Raw genomic sequence first — 21253 nt, 5'->3', positions numbered from 1 at the left:
TGTATTTGCTCCTTTTGGATGAACCTCCAGCTCCTTCTCCACAACAGCATTGCTGTCAGACTCCCACAGCCGGGGGATGCTGCTGCGAGCTCACAGCACGAGCACCGCACCCCTGGGCATCCCTGGCACACGGAGCCCGGGACACCACCGGGCTGGGTCACCTGCGAGGGCACGGCAAGAGCCCGAGTTCCTCCTCCACGAACAGCAAACCCCTAAGAGCAGCCGCCCGCTCGAGGCTGAGCCCCTCCATTCCCCGTTTCCCGCTGCCAAGATCCGCTACCCCCGGCAGGCTCAGCTCCCGACCTGCCCTTGTCGCCGTCGCTGTCCCCGGGGTCCCTGCCAGGCCGGCCCCGCTCCCGCATCGCTGTGCGCTGCGTCCCGCACCCCACGCCCATCGTGCCACGCAGCTCTCCGGCTGCTCCCCGCACGCACACAATTTCCTCCTAAACTCCTTCTGTCCTGCGCCACGCTGGTCCTCGCCACAGGGAAAAACCGCAAGAGGACAGAAGTGATGCTGGACTCTCCCAACACCCAGCAGGGGCTGCCGGGCCGCCTCGGTTTCCTGGGCACAGAGCAGCGCCCTGCGGATCCCCGGCGGAGCACGGCAGGGACAGGCAGCGGGTCCCTGCCTGGTGATTTGCTCCCTGGCCACTCTCCGGCCTCCTTGGCCACTCTCCGGGCTCTTTCCATGCTGCTCCCAGGCGGGCAGGCAGGAGGGAGCCTCTCGCGTGGCTGGACTGCCCCTACCCCATGCCGGGAGCGGGGGTGGCCGGACGCTGGCGCGGGCGGGGTGGAGAATGACGGCAAGCTGACCTCGGGCAGGGTCCGGACCTCCTCGGATGCGACAAAGCCGGTGCTGTCACCCCTCTGCTCGCGGAGGGGGGGTGTGTGAGCAGGGGGCTCCGGGTGGAGCTGAGCCTGTGCCCCCAGCCCGGGTCATAGGGCTCCCTGCTCCAGGGCGACGGGCTCCTGGCGCTGCCGCTTGCGCTGCCGCTCCCGCTTGGCCCGCCAGCACACATAGGCGGCCACCAGCAGCCCCACCCCGAAGATCAAGGTGGCCACCGAGACCACCTTAGCGATGTCCATTTGGGGGCCATTGATGGTGAAGGTGATGCACGTCGCTGCGACGCCGATGACCACGGAGACGATGCCGAAGGGGAAGATGCAGCGGTACCAGGATTTCTCGGTCCCGCCCGTGGCCAGGGCCAGTTTGTTGAGTGTGGCCGTGGAATCGGTGGCTGTAGCCAGCGGCAGCCCCGGTTTTCCTCCCTGCAGGCAAGTGAGTGAGTTGGACTTGCAGCCCATCATGTTGGCAGGAAAACCCAGTAAGGAGCAGCACAAGGCGCGTCTGGGACGGGCGAGAGCGGCTGTGCGGGCGATGGAGGGAAGGTTCCGGATCCTACATGCTCACTTTGTCCGGCCCCTCCGCCCGCCGCTCACTCGCAGCCCCGGCTCCTTTGCTGCCAGACCGAGCGAGGGCTGGAGGAGGATTGCAGCGGGGATTGGCGCTGGCTGCGGTGATCTCATGGTGGTGGGAGGACCGGCTCGGCCCCGCCGCCCGTTAACTCTTTCGGGCTGGGAGCAGCCCGCCTGGGATCGCTCTTCGCGTGTGTTTCTCCAACTTGCGTCTGTTTTCGCCAGCCCGGGCCCTGGCCAGGCAGCGCTGGGGCAGGGATGCTGTCCCCACTGCCCGGTGTCCCCAGGCCCGCAGTGCTGCACCCCCGGGCACGCAGATCCCAGGGGAACGGGCAGCGGGACTTCAGCCGCTCCCCTGAGCCCCTTTGCCTCCTCCTGGGCCATGCCAACACCATCACCTCCCTGCAAGTTCTTTTTCTCCCCGTGTCACCCTCTCCATCTTGTTCCCTGGCACAGGGCTGGGGTGGCCATGGGCTGGTGGTGCTGGTGGGACACTGCGGGTGACACTGCGGGGAATAGAGGGTGACCGATCACGGGGCCTGGAGGGAAAGGGGGCTGGAGCTGAGGTGCGGGAAGATTTGGGATTTGAGATGATTGCTGAGCAGGCAGGGCAGCAGCAGGGTGAGGTCCAGGGGGGCAGGATGCTGAAAGGCACCCGAGATCAGGAGGGGATCAGCAGAGCCACAGGAAGCTCTCTCGGGAAGGAGGGCCGGGCCGGGCCGGGCCGGGCCGGGCCGGGCTGTTGGAGCTGGCACTGTACCCACCAGGACCCTGCTTCCTTTCCCTGCACTGCCCATCCTGACCATCAAGATGAGCCATTTTTAGACAGCAGTGTTGAGCACAGGTAGGTGATGTTGGCTCAGCGCTGCTCCAGCACAGAGCCACACACGTGCACAAGGAGCCAGTGATGCCACCCAGGGCTCCTGGGCAGGGAGGAGGGAGACACAAACAGCCTGGAGGAGGGGTTCAGTACAAAATCCTCCTGCCCAGCTCTGAACATCACCAGAGACTTTTTTTTGAGGCAAAAGCTTTTCGTGCCTTTACATTGAGTGGATCAGAGAGGCACTAAGACTGGAGAGGGCACAAACAGTTCCCATCTCTGGCTTCTCCTGCACTGTTTTATCTTTTAATTGGTTTTCCTGAAGGAGAGAGGAAAGGAATGAGCTATTGCAGCAAACCTGAAGACCTGGAGCCTTTCCCAGGTCAGAGCTTCCCCTGAGCTGACGGGGCCCAGCTGTGTGTCTGCATCAACTGAGAGGAAGCCAAAAACAAGGAAGAAAATCCACACTGCAGGAGCAGCAGAGCTGGGCAGCGAGAGGGAGGCTCTGTGGAAGGTGAGATGGAGAATCAGAGGAGCTGATGGGACTGGCTCAGGAAAGGGAAGGTTTGGCATTAATCTGCACAGGGGATGTATTATCCTCCCTTTTTTATGGGCACTGCTCTTACCTACAGCACCCCCAGGGAAGTCATGCCACTCTGGGAAAGAATAAAGCTGGTTTGGATCAGACTTTGCCCCTCTTCAGGTTTGGCCTGGGAAGCTGTGTGCAACCAGTGAGCACCAAAACAGAGGGGCTGGGTCTGCAAGACTCCTGGCTTCTCTTCTTGCTCCCACTTTCTTCAATAACATTCGGAAATAACGAAAGTGGAAGTTGATCAGGTATCAGCTGAATTCCCAAAATTCCCATGGCATGCCCAGAGGCAGGCAGCTGCAGGCACAGAGGGCTGGGCACAGGGCTCTGGCTGTGCACAGACATGGCAGTGGGAAAATAACTCCAGCTAAGGCAGACATGCAGCACACGGTGCTCTGCAAACCGAGTTTTGTTATTTACTCTCCTGATTGCTCATTAGAGAGGAGGAAGAGCAGCAGAACTCCATGAGTCAATGCTCTTTGAGCAAGGGCAGAAGGCTGATACTGCCCAGCACAAGCTCCAGTTTCAGCTTTGTGAAGCTTTGTTGAACTTGAAAATGTTCGGGCTTAAATTTACCCTGAGCTGAACCCTTGAAGAAAATATCAGCTAAAATAATTCAGCTGCTGCTGACAGTGGGGTCTGGAAGAAAATAATCCAAGAATTTGGAGTGTTTTGGAAGAAAATACTCCAAGAATTTGGAGTATATCCAAAATACTCCAAGTAGCAATGCGCCACTTCCCAAACTACTTCTCAGGAAACTGGTGATGTGGTGCCACCCCTAAACACAGCTCCAGCCCCCTGCCCCTACAGCATCCTCCAGCCTGCACTCAGAGGACTGAAAAGGACTCTTGGCTTCCATCAAAACCCAGCAGCATTTGTGGGTTGACAGCTGTACCTGTTTTTAAGTGGTGCTGAAGAGCGGTGACTGGCCTTGAAAAAGCAATAGGTGAGAAAAACAAGTCCCAGCTGGTTAGAAAAACACCCGTTTTCATGTCTCAGTTCTGATGCATGAGGGCTTTGAGTATTTGACTCAGCAGTACTGACGTGACCCTGCTGTAGCAGCCCTGTGTCTCCTGGAGTTGCACAGGGGTGAGGCACAGGTGCACACCCATCTGCAGGAGATGTGCCTGCATCAAAGTGCTCCCACTGCCACCCACACACAGCTCACCTGAGAGTGTTCCAAAGCAGCAGAGGCAGCAATGTCCAACCAAGGACCTCTACAACTCCACAGATGCTTTAAAAGAAACCATCTGCAGAGAGCCCAGTGCATGTCAGGGAGCCATGCTGGCTTTGCTCCTGGCTGGAAAGACAAAGCCGGACCAGGACAACCCTGCACAGGGGCAGGGTCACCACCAGGAAATTTCTCACACTCATGTGTGGAAGGCAGCTGGATGAATTTTCCCTCCTTCATTCAGAGGCCAAATTCAGGCAGCTTTCTCCGACCTCATGGTTGTTTTCTATAAGCTCACAAATGTGCAATGGGCTGCATGGTGTGAGTCCATATTTCTGGGCACTGAATCTCCCACCCTTGGTGGGGCTGACAGGCTCCTCTGCCTGGGTGCTCCACTCCTTCCCTCCACACTCCTGTAACCAACCTAAGGGTGTAATTTTCACAGCAGAAATAGAGACTCGTGAATCCTCCTCCCTCTTCCCACAGGAGATGAAAGTGCAGCTGGGGCTGGATGAGTCACTGTGCAGGAGCAGAGAGGGATGACACTCCCTGTACACACAGACACCCCCAGGGACCTCGGGTGATGGATAGGGCTCAGGAGCTCTCCCTGCTGCCAGAACCCTGCCCAGAGCCTGGCTTGGTGCCCTTGGCTGCAGGAGAGGCTCCAAAGCCTGGCAAGAGCTGCAGGAGGGAAGGAAACACCTGGGAAATTCCTGTTGAGGAGGAACAGCAAAGAGCAGAGAAGGTGAATGGCTTGTGTGGGTGACAGATTGGTGGTGGTTGAGCAAGAAAGCCAGACTCCTAGAAGGGAATGAGGAGGAAAGGAAGGATGAGGAAGCCAGGATCCCTCTAAAACAGTTCAATTTCTCCAATTTGGAAGTAAGGAAGCCCAGAATCAAATATGATGCTGAGCACCACTAGGGAATCCCAGAAGAAGCAAGGTGCAGGAGGAGATCCACATTCTCTAGCACTGCCCAGTGCTGTGGCAGGAAGAAGGAGTCCCATGGTCCATAATTATGTGAGTGACCAGAGACACTGACACCACCTTCAGTCCATAATTATGGACCAGAGACACTGACACCACCTTCTCAAAGCAGATGTTGGAGCCAAAATGATCCTGAGAGCACGTGGAAGTGCTGCAGCAAAGCAGGCAGGGCCAGGATGCACAGACACCCTCATGCTCTGCTTACAGCTCCAGGTCCTGCTGTGCTCAGGATGGGCACACTCCTTCCTGGAGCTCAACCACTGCATAGGGGAGTTTTGTATAGGGAGGAATTATGTCTTGTTTTGTCCAGAATGAGAAGGTAATGGGGCTGGAAACAAGAACAGAAAACCACATATCTGGCAGGAACATCTGTGGGCAAAGATAATTGAAGAAAATCACTGTTACACAATTCACGTATGTCCCTGCATGAGTCAAAGAAGTAATACTCACTTGTGCCCACCTCACTGCTCCGTTTTGGGACACACAGCTCAAAACTGGGGTCTAGGTTGTAGAAATCCAGAAACTGGCAGCCCTGAAGCCTTCTCACACTGTGCTCTCAACAAATGACCCTCACTTGGTTAAAAATTAAATGCCAGCAGACCACAGGCATTGACTTATTGCACAGAGGAAGTGGAAAAAAGCAACGAAGCCCAGCAGTTTGTAATAACTCAGAAATCCTCACAAGGGTTTTTTCCTTTGGCTCTGTGAGGAAATTAATAATTCTGCCTTTATTTGGCCAATACAGAATCATGGAATTGTGAAGGTTGGAAGAGCATCAGTTCCAACCAGGAACCCAGCAGCACCGTGGTCACCCCAAACCATGTCCCAGGTGCCACATTGACACATTTGTTAAATCCCTCTGGGGATGGTGACTCCACCACTGCCCTGGACAGCCTGTGCCAGAGCCTGATCACTTTCCATGATGAAAATCTGGCACAGTTCATGCAAGAGCCACATGATAGATTAAGACAGGGGTAGGAAATACTGAATAACAATTTATTGCACAACTGTCCCCCACCATAAATAAACTTAGACTGCAATGAAGAGCTGCAGAGAAATGAGAGCAGGTGAATATGGCACAACAACCACAGCTGCCTGTGGAAAAAAACCCTGGCAAAGCCAGTGTTAAACTTTGAGCAGCTCCATTAATTTTAAGATAAAGAGCAGGGAAGACACTCACGCAGCAGGAAAGCATCATTAAAGAAGCACAGGTGGCATCTCAGAGTCCATTATAAGCTGCCTCGTGCCAAGTAAAGCTGGAAAACAGGCAGCAAAACAAATCAGGAGGCACATTCTTGGATCCTCAGTGACCTAAGAAGTATTTTCCAGGTCTGTGATTCAGCAAAAGGGAAATAAATAAATAATCAAAGCAGGGGAATGAAGCACCAACAGCCATCAGGAAGTGTGGGGCTGAAAATAGCAGCCAAGTGTCACCTTGATCCACTCCAACAAAGACTTTGGCACCAGTGACAAGTTGCTGGGTGACATCTCTGAGCTATTTTGGGCCCATGGCTCTTACACTGCATGGGGAGCCCCTCTGGGCCATCAGCAGGGGGAGGCCAGTGCCAGCCCCAGCATTCCAGAGGAACTTCCAAACCAGGGAGGGGGCTGGAAATGAGGCATTCCCGTGTCTCACGAGAAGGATGCTTTCCTGTGGATTCAGAGATGGATGGGAGCAGATGGAAAAGGACCATGACATCACCCCAGCCACAGCCACGCTCCTTCCCAGCACTGGGGCTGAGCTCACACAGCCCTCGGGCCACAGTGGGCACTCAGCACACGGAGCTGGGAACCTGCTGGCATCCCGAGGCAGGAAAAGCTGCAAACTGGGAGAAGAAACCCCCAGCAGCTTTGCTGATCTCCTCTTCTGCCCTTGGAGAAGGAGCTGTGGGTACTGCCAGTGCTGCCCAGGGAGCTGGGCAGGCACCAGTGGAGCTGAGTGACTCATACACCAGGCACGCTGGTTTTAAGGCTCACAGATAAGAAATGCACCTAATACATACAAATAAGCTATTTTACTGTAATTACTTCTTAAAAAGAAAAAAAACCCCAAAAACCAAATAAAACCCAACCTAATTAAAAGCCCAAAGCCCAAATAATGCTGTTTGCATTGTCATAAGCAAGATCCTCAACTCCCCCCTACGAATGGAGACCGCGGTGCTCCCGCTGGTAGGAGGGAGATGGAATCACACATGATTCAAATCACCAATGTTTTGTTCAGTCAAACTACTCCTTTAAATCTGGTGAGTTTGCTCTTGCAAGGACAGCAAGATCTCTGTGAGAGCTCTGTCACCCTCAAGAAGACTCCAGAACAGCACAACACAACAAACACCATTTAAAACTGAGACAATACCAGGTTAGTTAAGACTGAAAATAGTTTAAAAGATATTGGCAAACACACTGAATTTCCTAATGACCCTAAAAGTGAGCCTGGAATAGTCACAGAAACATGTGGTTATGTTTAAATTTTTATGCCCAAACTTGCTTAAATACAAAAAATACTGTCTGATTAATCCCTGCATCCAGTATCCAACTATTTGAATTCTATCCCATTACGCAGTCAGCACAATATTATAATTAAAGCACTATTTAGGGTTTCAGTAAGCTTTTAAAGGTTTGTTTTTTAGTTTTTTTGTTGAGTCACTATCCCTGGAGGGATTTAAAAGATACGTAGACATGGTTTAGTGGTGGTCTTGGCAATGGGGGAACATTTTGACTTGAAGTTCTTAAAGATCTTTTCAACCTAAATGATTCTCTGATTCCTGTGCTCTCTCCTTTGTGTTCCTACGCCTGGCTGGTACCCAAAACTCCCACCCTGGAGGCAGTGAGAGCTGCAGATGCCCTCACCTTGCTGACAGCACTCAGCTGCCCAGCAATCCCAAAAGCAAGATCTACTGCTGACATGTCCTCTAAGAGCCTTCACCTGAAGAGAAAACTGCTCTGCGTGTTCTGAGCTTCAGAGCCTGAAGCAGGAAAACAAAACCCCAAGGGAGAGATGCCCAGAGAACACAAGTGCAAATTGCAGAGCTCCAGGCTGTGCCAGCTGAACCAACAGCTGTGGCACACTGCTTTTGAGAGAGGGAGAGATGCTGAGGTGCCCCAGGTCTGCAGTGAAAGGAGATGCACAGCCCAAGGTTGTCCAGGGCAGGAGCCCCCTCTGGGGTCCTGCTGAGCTGCACATGCACCTTAGGCCTCCCTTGAGTCTTTCTTTTAAGCTGGACCTCAGGTGAGACAAATCAGTTGTTTCCCTCTACAACATGTGAGGCCTGAGGACAAACCCAACAGCAGCATGAGCACATCTGGGAGCTTGTGCTCCCAAAAACCAGGAGGGAAGACTCCAGACAAGCTTTTTTCCAAGGCCAGGCTCCTCCACTTACTCACATCTTGCTTCTAGTTACTTTTTCTTAACCAAACTCATTACCCACTGGTTGTCTTTCTTTTTCTAGCTAAAAATAAGTCAAACATCTTCATTTGTGTGCCTAAATAACACACTGCTGTAACCTTTCTCCTTGTGAAAGGAGAAAGTTCAAAACTCCCTTTTAATTTTTCCCCCTCCCATTCCCAGCTCTTTGTTCCCTGGCACATGGGGCACGCTGCTTCCTGCCCTCTTCTGTCCAACTGAGCTCACATTAATTAACCAGCCATAGATTTTTTTTTTAATTAAAATGCTAAACCCCTTCTTTCTCCACAAATTAAAACCAAGATGATAGATCTTTTCTTCTGGGTGGTGGTTACAAAAATAGTGCTCAATCTGTGTGGTGAATGGTAGGAACTTTAATACTTATTTAATGAATTGTTTTCACGTCAGACTGAGCAATGGTTAGGGGTTTTCTTTTGTGAGGTTGTTATTAATGTATGTGAAGGAGGACTAGGAAGCTGCCAGTGAAACCAGATGTCATCTGCACCAGTCCCAGTGTACATGCTTATAAAAATCAACCACAATCCACCAGAACAAGAGGCCTTGTTGCAGAGAGCACAGACCTACAAAACCAAGCTCATGAGCAAGTGAAATCACATCAATCTCTGTTTTACACATAACAACTGACAAGCCCTGGTGTCAGATCCATCATCTGCTGCAGCCTCTCAGTGACTCCACAATGGTGACAGGACTCAGGACTGGAAATGCACAGCCATGAACTGGCTGCCTGCCCACAAAAAATCCCTGTTGGCTCCTTCCCCTGGCATTCATAAGGCTATTAAAGCATTTCCCACTCACTGCTTACAGTGTACTGATAATTAGACACCCTGGGACAGTCTGGAGGAGCTCTCTGCATCCTGCAGCTCCCACACCCAGCATCCCAGTGTGCTCTGCATGTTTGTGGAACCCCTTTCATCTTTAGCAGAAACAGACAAAATATCTCAGCAAAGCTTCAGCTGGAAAACACAAGCTCATACTGAATTCTGTAACTTAGGGAGAGACTGATTTGGGTAAAAGAATATGAAAACTAAAAAATGTGTGTGGACATACAGTTCCCACCTAGTGGCTCCCCTAAAATCCAAGAACTCTGTGCCAGCATTTTGCAGCACCAGTGCTCTTTCTAGAACTCTAGACTGGCACAACAACTTGCTGAGCCAGCTGTTAATGCTTCAGGTTTGACTCACACACAGTTTTAATCAAGTAACCTGCTCTCTGGAGCTCACAGAAAGCTCATTTAGAGAAGAACATCAACAGCAAATTTGTCATCTTCAGAGGGGGCTGGGAGTTTTCCTCCCACTTCAACATTTACCATCTTAAACTGCTCTTTGATGAAATTCCCTTATGCCTCACACAGCTCAGCAGGGTTTGCCTCTCCCAACCCTAACGGGTGCTCCTGGCCCAGGGAGCTCCTCCTGCCCTTTTCCCAGGGTGGGAGGGTGCCAAGGACAGTCACAGCAGCAGGGCACAGCCTGGCATGCTCTGTCACCACTCACATGTGCCAGACCCCTCAGAAGGGCTGGAAGAGGCAGGACATTCCTCCACACCACTGCTGTGTCATCCCTCTCACCAAGACTCAAGTTATTTCTGTTTTAGATGGGGAGCAGCCCTAAAGCCCCACTGTTGAGTCTCTCCACGTGCTTCAGCAGCACTTGGTGGCAGATCTGGTAACGTGTGCAGGATGAACCCCTTGGGGGCTCCAGAACTGAGCACAGCTGAGGCTGGGGCTGCCCCTGCACCCCTGGCAGTGTCCAAGGCCCAGCTGGATGGGGTTTGGAGCACCCTGGGATAGGGGGAGGTGTCCCTGCCCATGGCAGGGCTGGAACTAAATGATTTTTAAGATCCCTTTCAAGCCAAATCAGTCTGTGATCCTATTATTCTCTAATGCTAACCAAAGACAACTGGCGCATGTGAAGCCCTCCAAGAAGCTCTGCTGTTTGCAGTGTGCACTAACAGCAGCACTGCTGCTATCCCAAACATATTTGTGAAACAAGCACAGCCTGTGCAGAAGTTGTAGAGGGGAAGGAGAGAAGAGAACCAGGGAAAAAGAAAAACTGTAGCAGTTGGAAATACTTAAAGTCACAGATTCTGGAAAGGAAAGAAAAAACTTGCCTTCTCCTCAGGATCCCATCCTTCAAGTAGGGAAAACCCCAAAACCTTGTAAATACTACTGCAAGGGACAAAGAAGGAGTAAGAGCTGCTAATTCTCCCTGGCCCTCACTATACTTTCTCAGCTCATGTCTACACAACACTGGGATCATCTATCACTTTCCAAAAATACTGCTCATTTCCTGTATTTCTGTAATTCTATCCCCTGGCATCAAACACTACCTTAAGTCTTTGTTTCCTCATCTCAGCTGGATGTACAATAACAATGGCACATTCTATAACAAAGCCCCCCAGCCCCTGAGTTCAACTGCTATTGACTCTATCTCTGCTACAGCACAAGACTGGTTTGAAAGAGTGAGTCATTCAAATTATTTAAAGTCTTACACATTTCTGAACTTTTAAAATGTGGTGTAGGAAGAGAAAGAAAACCTCACTGCACACAGAGGCAGAGAACGACCCAGCTACCTGACATTGTGCACCCCTTCTGTACAAGCCCTACAGGGTCAGTTTGCCTTCTGAGTTTGCAACAACCCCTGTGAGCCCTCCCTTGTGGGCTGTCTCCTTTCCCCAGCCCTTTCCCACCCCTGCAGTCCTTGCTGTGCTGCTGAAGTTGCTGCCAATTTACACTGGCCTGCTCTGTGCTGAGCAGCAGATGCTCCATGACTCATGCAGTGCTTGCAGATGCAAGTTATCCATAACAGCACCCTAATTAACAATACCAAATGTCAGCTCTCCCATTCAAACATGGACATGTTCATGTGTATGACCACGCTATTTTAGGAGGCAGTGTCTGATCCCTTGGAGTGTCCAAGGCCAGGCTGGACGGCACTTGGAGCACCCTGGTCCCGTGGAAGGTGTCCTGCCCATAGCAGGGGGTGAGGCCCCTTCCAACCCAACCCATTCTGGGATTCTGTGACAAAAATACAAAGGGAAAGTCAAAGATGCTGATTTTCACCTATCATATGAATGATTTTTATTGAATTTTGAGTGTCACAAAGAGCCAGACATTCAGAAGAGCCAGGAAGCAACCTGACCTTGAAAAAAGATAAGGAAAAAGTAATGAATGACTTTGCACTGCTAAGAGCTAAATTACATACACACACACACACACACACACACACACACAACAAACAGAGTCCAGCTTTGAGATATGGTCTGGGTCAAACTGTACCAGGCCGTGGTACACCTCCTGAATGGAATTTTAAGTACTCACAAGCAGAGGTTTTCCACTTCACTCCAAAGCTTTACCTGTCACTGAAACACCAGGGAATTTGGGGGTTACATGCAAAAGCCCAGCATAAATGAGAAATGGCAGCTGGCCTTTTCCTGCGGTGACGAGGTGGGAAGTGCTGCAGGCCCTGCGTTTTCTAGGGCCGGGCCGGACATTGCCGGGCGTCTCTGGCTCCGGCAGGGACCGCGGGACCCGCCCGCCACCTGCCGGGCACAGCCAGGCGGCAGCGCCAGCCCCGCTCGCTCCCTGCGGCGCTAAAACCAGTCTGTACTGCATGACCCGTGTGCCAGCTGAGAACACGGTACCAGGGCAGCAGCTTGGCTTCTCGGGATTGCTGCATGCTGGAAGGCCGTGACCCATGGTCCTATGGGTCCATGGACCCATGGTCCTGATCAGTACAAACATGTTTTGCTCCCTGGTGCAATGTCTGGCTCCTGAGCCTGGTGTCCTGAGCTTGGTAGACACAGCCTTGGAAGAAAAGCCAAAGCCAGAGTCTCTGAAGCCCTGAAGGGGCTTCACAAAACCTCAGTTAACAGGTTAGGAAAGTGATATAGAACAACAGAAACACAGACTGGTTTGAGTTGGAAGGGACCTTAAAACTCACCTCATTCCAGCCCCTGCCATGGGCAGACACCTCCCACCATCCCAGGGTGCTCCAAGCCCCGTCCAACCTGGCCTTGGTTGGACTTCCAGGGATCCAGGGGCAGCCCATGCCAGGGCCTGCCCACCCTCCCAGGGAACAATTCCTTCCCAATATCCCATCCATCCCTGCCCTCTGGCAGCAGGAAGCCATTCCCTGTGTCCTCTCCCTCCAGGCCCCTGTCCAAACTCCTTCTGCAGCTCTCCTGGAGCCCCTTTAGGTCCTGGAATGGGCTCTGAGGTGTCCCTGGAGCCTTGTCCAGGTGAGCATCCCCAGCTCTCTCTGGCTCCAGAACAGAGGGGCTCCAGTCCTCCTGATGCAAAAGGAAGTTAAAATAAAAAAAAATTAAAAAAGCTCATAACAAAAACAACCTCCTGGAATTTAGGTGAATAAACAAGCAGGGTAAAGAAGTTCATAGAAAAGATTTATTGCTTGGAGCAGTCTTTGGCTCTGTGCAGGAGTAGCAGGAGGCTCCCCAGCTCAGTCCAGCAGCTCGTCTCTCACCAGCACAGGGAAGCGCCGGCCCCCCTGGCAGAGCTGGCTGTGGATGGCCCGGAACAGCCCTGCAGCGCCCTCCAGCCACGGCCTGGCCTCCAGGACAGGCAGCAGCTCTGCCATCATCACCTGGCAGAAGCAAAGGAGACACTGTCACCAGAGCCTCAGCACTCCAGTACTCCTTGTAGTAGCCGCATAACAAGTGAAACCTAATCAGAGCAGTATGACTAATAACAGGCTAATTGATTGATGGATACTTTCTTTTGTCGTATTTAATAAAGGCAGAGTGGTTCATTTTCTGCTCATGAGCTGCCTCGGCAGCCACCCAGCATTTCCAGAGCAGAGTCAAGTGGCAGTGCTGCTGCCCTGTTGCAGGGAGGGCCCAGCACTGGGATGAGATCAGCATCCTGCAAGAAACTGCAGCTGGTGCTGCTTCAGGAGCTCTGCAGCCCCACAGTGAAGTGCTCACTCACCCAAGGGTAACGTTCAACCCCTCACTCAGCACTGTCCCCATCACCTCCCAGTTTTGCCAGAGGTGTGAGTGGCAACTCCAGCCCAAAGAGGCCACAGGGACTGCTCAGGCTGCCCAACATTCCCTGGCCTGGCAGCTGCTCTGTTAAGCCTATGCTGGGATCTCAGCCCATGCTGTCACACACCCTAGGGCAGCATCAGTATCAGCTCTGGGATTAGGACTCACTGACAACTCAAGCACAGGTCACTTCAATCACTGGACAAAAGCTGGTCTTTGGTGCCCCACTCTTGAATTAATGCTTAGACAGATATTTTGCCTGGGATTTTTGTTTTTTTCTTTTTTCATCTGCCATGAGGTTATGAAGTCTGAGCAGCCTGCACACCAAAACCCAGCCTGCTGCACACTGCCTGTCCAGAAGAGAGGACAACTGCATGTGTCAGCCACCTAAAGGCTGCCAGAGCTCCAGGAGTGTTTGGACAATGCTCTCAGGCAGAGGGTGGGATTCTTGGGCTGTCTATGCAGGGCCAGGAGTTGGGTCTCTTCCAACTCAAAGTTATTCTGTGATTCCATGATTGTTCCCTGGTGGATGATACAGAGGAAGACCCAAACAGAACAGAGGACAGGATATCTGCAGGGGGTTCCCTCTCCTGTTCCACACAAGTCTCTGTGCAGGGATGGGGAGCAGGACACAGCTGCTCATCTCTGGGAAGTCTCTTTCTACAGACATGAAAGCTACCTAAGGGCAAAGCTGGCACTTGAAGGAGTGCTGCACTGCTCCACTTCCATCCACCTGCTCTGCTCCTGACACCTAAGAAGAAACAGATCTTCACCATCAAAGACAGGCTAAGAGCTACCAGGAATTTCTATTAACCTTGGCATTCCTCCATGGAAAGGCAGTGGAGGCTTGGCCTGGAAACAGGTACATCCTTTTCTGGGCTATTTATCTTGTACCATGCCCACTTACTTCACCTGTCCCAAGAATTTCATTTATCCTGCACACTCTGCACAGGGCTGCTTCAGACCCTCAGGGCTCACATGGCACAAAACATCTATTTGGGTAGATGTGCAGAAGAAACTGTGTCAACCAACAGAGCAGGAATCAGGCTTTGGTCACCATTTCATTTTAGGCAGACAAAAAAACCCCAAACCCTTCATAATCTATAATTCAGGATTATAATGCTGAAATCCCATTTGAAGTCAGGTAGCAATCTGTCTTCAGCCACAGGGCTGCAGACAGTTATTAATAATGCCTCTCTAGCTTACAAAAAAAAAAGACTTTTCCAGAGTCTCTATCACTCAAGTCAGTGGCAAAGAATAGGTCAAAGGAGGAGATTTGATTTCATAGATCTTCTCTGCCCTTTGCTGCTGGCTGAGAAGAACAAGTAATCCCTGTGTGGCAAACTCTCTGCTCAGGCTGCTGAAGAAGCTGACACCTCCTACCCTGTTCTTACAGTCTCAGAATGGTAAAAGCAAGATTAGCAGCACAGTGGTTTGAGATTTAAAAGGAAAGGAACAGAGAACAGAGGAGCTCAGGTGTACAGTGGAAGCTGGAAGTCACACAGGAGAGAATGAGGGAGTGGGTGCCCTAATAGGGCTGTAAAGGCCTGACAAAAGGGGCATTATCAACAACAACCTCCACTGCCAAATTCTTTTAGAATACATAAATAAAATCTTATCAGGAGAGGGTCAGGCATCTAAGAGCCTCTGCCCTGCCCCTAAAACAACAACAACAACAAAAGTCCCATTCACCAACAAAGAGAACAAGGCATAAACACAAAAACATCACTGGAGGAACTTGCCATGCTGCTGCTGCCCATCAACACCTTGTTCAACAGCTGCTGCCCCACAATTGTCCTTTTCCTTCCCTGCTCAGGGAGCACTGACATTTCTGCAGACTCACCTTTTGTAAGGCAATCTCTTGGTGCAGCATTGACACTTGCAGCTTCAAGGCAGACAGGTCCCTCAGCTCCTGGAGACTGGAGTAACAGAGGAGAGGCACAGCCAGCATGTCTGCACTGTCACACGTCTGTCCCCTGGCAGGGACACAGGCTGGAGAGCAGCTCCCCACATCCCCAGGGCAGTCTGGGCACAGCCTCAGCTGGGACTCCAGAGCTGCCAGGGTACAAGAAAGGGCAGGAGACAAAAACATGCAAGTTAAATCTGTACTTGCAGACTTTATGATCTACTTACTGTTCCCAGAAACTGATGACTAAAGACATTGTATTAATCAGGGTAAGCTCCTCACACATGGCACAATGAGGGCACCCTAAGCTGCGGCCTGCATTGTCCCCTCCCCAGCCCACTTGAACTAAAACTGCAGTTCAAAGCTCCAAGTCTCTCCTGAACACAGAGGGTGGGACACACAGATTTGTTTGCCACCAGAGAATTAAGTGCTCCAATACCATAAAGATAACCAGGAGCAAAATGACCTCGGGCCAGTGTCCTGCACAAAGATGACAAAGGGCCATGTTCACATCTGACCACAGACACAGGGACTGTCTCACCTTCTTGCAGCAGCTGCAGCTTCTGCAGGCACTGGGACACTGTGCTTTGCAAACCCTCCAAGGTCAGAAGGCTTTCATACTCTCCTTGCAGAGTGGGAGGATCTACAAGAGAAGCAGAGAAAAAGTGTGAACACTGGAATCTTTCTCCCCAAACAGCTTCCAGAATGGCCTCAGGTTCACCAGCCTTCATTTCAGGCAGAGAATGTTCCTGTCCCTTGTGTCCAGCACATGTCAAGAATACAAAACACGTGGAACTGAGCCCAAACCATCCTTATTCTACCTTCTGCCCTCCCACTGCTCTTTTTCCCTCCTTACCTGCAGGCTCAGCTTCCATATACTGCCTCAGACGGGAGGGGACATCCTGGAGGCCCCTTAATTCCTCCTCTATCTCTGCAGGACTGGGGGTCAGCTTCGGGCAGCAAAACTCAAACAGCAGCAGCTTAAGGAAGGTTCCACAGAAGGCTGAGCCCCGGGCCAGGCCAGCTGCAATCAGCACAGAGGGAAGTGGCACTGCAGGGGGAAGGTGAGGACAGCGAGCACAGCTGTGTAGGGCATGCTTGCCTTGTGGCCACGTTTGGCTGGATCAGAAGTATTGCAAGTGCTCAGCAGCTGTACTGTGAGAAAACCCACTGCCTAGAGACCCAACTGGAACTGCTGTTATTGAGGCATAACTCTCTCCTGCTTGGAGCTCACTGCAGAGCAATTGCACCCTGTGCCTGCTAGGAAAGGATACGGTTGTCTGGATTCTCTCCATAAAACGGGTCCTTGCAGCTGCTGCTTCTGCACTTGTTTGGCACAGGCGACATCTCTCCCATGCCCTGAAATTCCAAAGGGGCAGGAGGTGGAAGTTATGTTCCTTTGTACCAGACAGTGCCCACGCTGAGCTGTGACACACCAGTGTGGCACAGCAGTGCTTTAATTACAAGTGTCTCCCTCCCCCTCTCTCTCACAGGTTATTCCCCAGCCATTCCCAACTCATTCCCACAGCTGCTCTCAGATCAACAAGGACACCCTGCAGAAAGCATCAGACCCCGCAGAAAGCATCAGACACGGCAAAGCACCTGTTACTCTTTCCTCTTGTTTTGAGGGGAAGGATCAGAAAACAGACAGCACATTTCCATAAGCAGAATGTGAACTTGCAGGCACATCCCTCATGATGCTGAATTGTCCTGCCTGTCTTTATACCCCAGAGGAAACAACAAATCTTCCCTTCCTTTCTTGGGAGTAAGTAATTTGCATTTCTGTACATTGGTTCTGTTAGTATAGGTGTACAAAATAAAAGAGCAGACAGGACAAACTACTCTCACCCAACTACTTCATATTCCAAACTTCCTCAAGATTCTTAATAATTTTTTGTGGGGGGGCGAAGTGGTATGCATGGCAAGCAGAATGACAGCAGCATGTCAGGGATGCAAGACAGAGGTTTAAGGACAGTACCATGAGAAAGCTGGCCAGGACTTCACACCAGAGTCCACCAGTTTTTTAGATAAAGCACTGCACAAATAACAGCACTACTGGAGAGATGCATTTCTCTCACAGGGTTCAACAGCCTCATGGGTGCACAGTCCCCATGATATCCTTTCCTTAAGGACTGTCTCCCAAAACCTGCCACAGCAAGTGAGAGCCATCCGGAGGAAGCTTTAAATAGTTCTGCAGTGCCTGACTAACTCGAGTGAGCATGTGTCTTCTCTCCAGCCTAATGGGTCTTTTAAATCATGTTAGAATCTGCAGATTTCAGAAATATGTTATGCAAAGAAGTGGCAAGGTTAATGGAACAAGAAAGAATAGAAGTTCCCAGGCAAGATGCAAATCCTCTACAAGAGATCTTTAGTGCAAAGGTTATTCTCAATCTGTTACTGAGTTGAAAGCAATAGTGAGAAGTATAAAATTACACCAAAGTGATTGGAATGCTAAAAGACTCAATTTAGAAGTGAAAATTAAGGGTATAAAGTCTTTACAACTTGCAGAAGGGCAACTAACAAACTGATGCCTGATAAATGACAGTTTTCAAGAGGAGGAGGAATTCTTGAGGGCAGCACAAGGGGCTATAGTTAGATTTAAGAAAGGGTTTGTGCTTAATATCTGAACAAAGCACATAATGAGAATCAGAGAAAATGTGGGAAACCCTTCCAGAAGACTGGAGAATGGACTAGAGCATGCAAGCCTCAACCTCGGGCACCATCCCTGCAGTAACACTGTAGCTGGCTTAGTGTAAGAGTTCAGCAGCAGGAACCAGCCCCAGACACACACAGGAGTGCTGCTTCCAGGCTGCAAAGGCAGGGCAGAGATGGCCTGGGAAACTCTCATTGGATAGTGTATACAGACTCCTATCCCACGGGGTGTCCTGCCTTCAGCAGGTGTGTGCCACCAGCAGAGCCTTCTGCTGCACCCTCAAACCCACAACTAAAGCACTCCAGGAACTTCATGACTCAGTGATTAACAGTAATTACACAGAGAACAAAAGTAGCACGGGTGGCTACAATAACAGGAGAACACATCCTCAGCAGCAGCCTTGCAGTATGGGAGCTCTTCCTGCTCCCAGTTCAGGCCCCATGCCCTGTGGGGTCACTGCCTCCCGGGGCACAGAACAGCCACACCTGACCCCTCCTCACAGCCCTGCAGCTGGGGGGAGTTCTGGACTGAACTCGTCACACTGGTCTTACCTGGAGTTCCTGGAATAGGCTTTCCTGTAGGGAAGGGGCAGCTTCAGCTGGCATCTGTGAAACAGGAGAAGATCAGTCCTGGCAGCTGGAAAGCAATTAACTCAGCCTTGTCTTCCAACAGGGAAAATGGTGCTTTGTCAAAATCTGAAATTAATTTAGCTGCAATGGGAGATGTCAGCAGCTCTGGAGATTGGATCCACCACTGTCTTCAGACTGTTCTCAAGGAAGGAAGATTAGGTTGCTCATTGGGCTCCACAGCCATCATGGAGCTGAGCTGGGTGAGCTCCTGCATCCTGGACCAATCAGAGACTCATCCAGAGTGGGCAGCTGGGAGCAAAGCCACAGCACAGCAGAGTACAGACATGGAGACACCACCTGCAGGGAAACTGGTGTGCCATAGCCTCCTGCCCTACCTCAGCTGGACGAGGCAGCTTTGCTTAGCACCATGTCACACTCAGAGAAATAGGAAAGGGACATTCCAGCTTCCACTGGGAATATGATCCTTAACCCTGAAGCAGAATAATCCCTAAATTGTTACCACAAAAACAGGAGGTTTAGCAGTTGTTAGTCACAGGCAGACTAGGAATGCAAGGCCACAGCTGGGAATGTAAGTAAATGTATGAATCCAGATCCCTGTTCCTACAGCAACTGTCACTGAAGTGTCCTGGGGCCCTTCCAATGCCAGTGAAAAGGGATCATTTCCTCCCTGCACAAACACAAGAGTTAGGTTGTGGTGGCTGCCAGAAATACTCCTCAAAACTTTCCAAATGCAGATTGAACTTCAATGTTGTTAAAGCAAAAGAGGAAAGAAATTACTTAAACAAGACAGACTGGCATGAAGGCAAAGCCAATCTTCCAAGTATTATTTTGCCACTTTTCCACAGAGAATCTCAGCAACATTCCCTTCATAATCCTTCCTGCACCAAATCCTTAAGACAACTGCACTTTAGTCAGTCCTGATTTGTGTAGTTACATGGGCAGTATGTTACAGGTTAACAGGGACAGCATCAAAGCCAGATGCCATCACTCCAAACAGCACTGGGCACACGCTTGAGAGAGAGAGAGAGAGAGAGAAATCATGCATTATGTATTGTCACTGTGTAAAAACCAGACTAAATAAAAAAATCAATATGCTATAATAGAGAGTACACTCAGAGGAAAGCTAAGGCTCAAGAAAGCTCTACAGAGACAGCTTTCCAAAACACTCACAGGGGACTATGAAACATCAAAAGTCTTAATTGAAAGGCTTTCAAAGTCCCAGCCATCCAACAATAAGCCCTTAAAATGAAAACACTTACTCAACCACAATAAAGGCTTTTAAACTATATAGGATCCTTCCTCTTGAGAGGGATGTGAGCAGGATGAAGCCAGGCTGGGACCCCCAGAGCAGCTACAGCCAGCAGGATCTGTACATGTGCCTGTGAGTCTGGAGCAGAACAGCAGAGGTGCCCACCTCCCACACTTACCCCTTTTCCTGCAGGGTGCCTGTCCCTGGTGAGGTGCTCCTTCCCCATGCACCTGCAGTGTCCTCCTTTTTGCTGGACTCTCCCAGGAAACCACAACTTTTCTTCCCTGCATCAAGTAATTGCTTGCTAGCCCCTGTGGAATTCTTTACTGCAGCTGAACTCCCTCCAGAAAAGCTTTGCTGCTCATTTGGGGCAGATTTAGACAAGCCAGGTGTCTCCTGGGGTTCAGCTGCAGCACTGACTTCTCTGGCACTGGCACCAGTTGCTGTCCTGTGACTTCTTCCTTGTTTGGAAGTCACTCCTTTTGAGGAAATCTTCCCAGCTGTCCTGGGGCCTTGAGAAACACATCTGGCTGGGACTTTCCTTTGCAGTTTCTTCACATCTGGGTCAGTCCTGTAAGGGGCTCTTAACTGGTATGGAGAGGCCTTCTTCAACAACAAAGGCTTTTTGCTTCCAGCTCTCACCTTCCTGCACTCAGGAACACTCTCAACAGGTACAGGCACCTGCTGCTCTTCAGCTTTCTTGGGAGCATGTGCCTCACCTGCCCATTTCTGTCCTCTAGCTCCCTGAGCCTCTACTGGAGTTTCCAAGGTGCTTTTCCTGATCTTCAGCGCCTTCTCTAAGGCCCTGTTCAGCAGTTCCAGCTCCTCTAGCTCCTTGGGTGAAGGCCTGTCTTCTGCAAGAAGAGAAAACATGTCAGAAGGCTCAAACATGGATGTTCCCTATTTGACTCTTCACTTACTTGCTCTTCCCGGTGGCACAGAAGGAAACAAAACCTAATGACTGGTGCAGGGGGTATTTTTTAGCTGTGGGAACAGCCACTGCACAGAGGATGCAGGCAGGACTGCCAGAAGCTTTGAAGACCCGGGATGGATGTGATCCACAGGAGGACACATCTCCGAGCCAACCTCAACAAGTGACATTCCCACACCTGGGTCAGGCCCGCAGTCACTTTATTGCCGGCCTTGGCTAACGAGACACGACTCCAAGCTAACCCCAAGGAGGAGAGAGGGAGGACAAAGGCAGAGGGAGTATTTAAGTGGATGAAGAGCATTGGAATAACTCCTGATACCCCAACTGGCCCGGGGCCGGGGTGACATGAGGGGGCACCGGCCCGGGGGAAGCGCTCACCATGCTCAGTGCTGGAGCCCGACTGTGGCTGTGGCCGCTCCTCTTCCTCATCATCCCTGGAGGGAACAAACAGCGACGGAGCGGGCGTCGCTGCCCCGGGACGGGACCAGCACCCCCGGCCCGCGGGGGCCCGGACACGGCTGCGG

General features: G+C 51.2%; 1 protein-coding gene across 1 annotated transcript in view; it reads right to left on the bottom strand.

The window, feature by feature from the left end:
- Positions 1–12783: 12783 nt before the first annotated feature.
- Positions 12784–21253, bottom strand: part of TEDC2 (tubulin epsilon and delta complex 2) — a 32087-nt gene continuing 23617 nt past the window's right edge. The window contains exons 2-9 of the mRNA XM_014308718.1: positions 21108–21247; positions 19977–20652; positions 18511–18564; positions 16581–16665; positions 16163–16271; positions 15848–15949; positions 15244–15455; positions 12784–13000 (exon numbers count right to left, since the gene is read on the bottom strand). Coding sequence (XP_014164193.1) covers positions 12857–13000; positions 15244–15455; positions 15848–15949; positions 16163–16271; positions 16581–16665; positions 18511–18564; positions 19977–20652; positions 21108–21247 — 1522 coding nt within the window. The 3' untranslated portion in view covers positions 12784–12856. The remainder of the gene's footprint in view (positions 13001–15243; positions 15456–15847; positions 15950–16162; positions 16272–16580; positions 16666–18510; positions 18565–19976; positions 20653–21107; positions 21248–21253) is intronic.

This window comes from Geospiza fortis, unplaced genomic scaffold, assembly GCF_000277835.1.
Source record: "Geospiza fortis unplaced genomic scaffold, GeoFor_1.0 scaffold114, whole genome shotgun sequence".
In the NCBI taxonomy this organism is placed as follows: Eukaryota; Metazoa; Chordata; class Aves; order Passeriformes; family Thraupidae; genus Geospiza; species Geospiza fortis.
The sequence above is the reverse complement of the archived record's forward strand: the minus strand, read 5'-3'. Positions and strand labels throughout refer to the sequence as shown.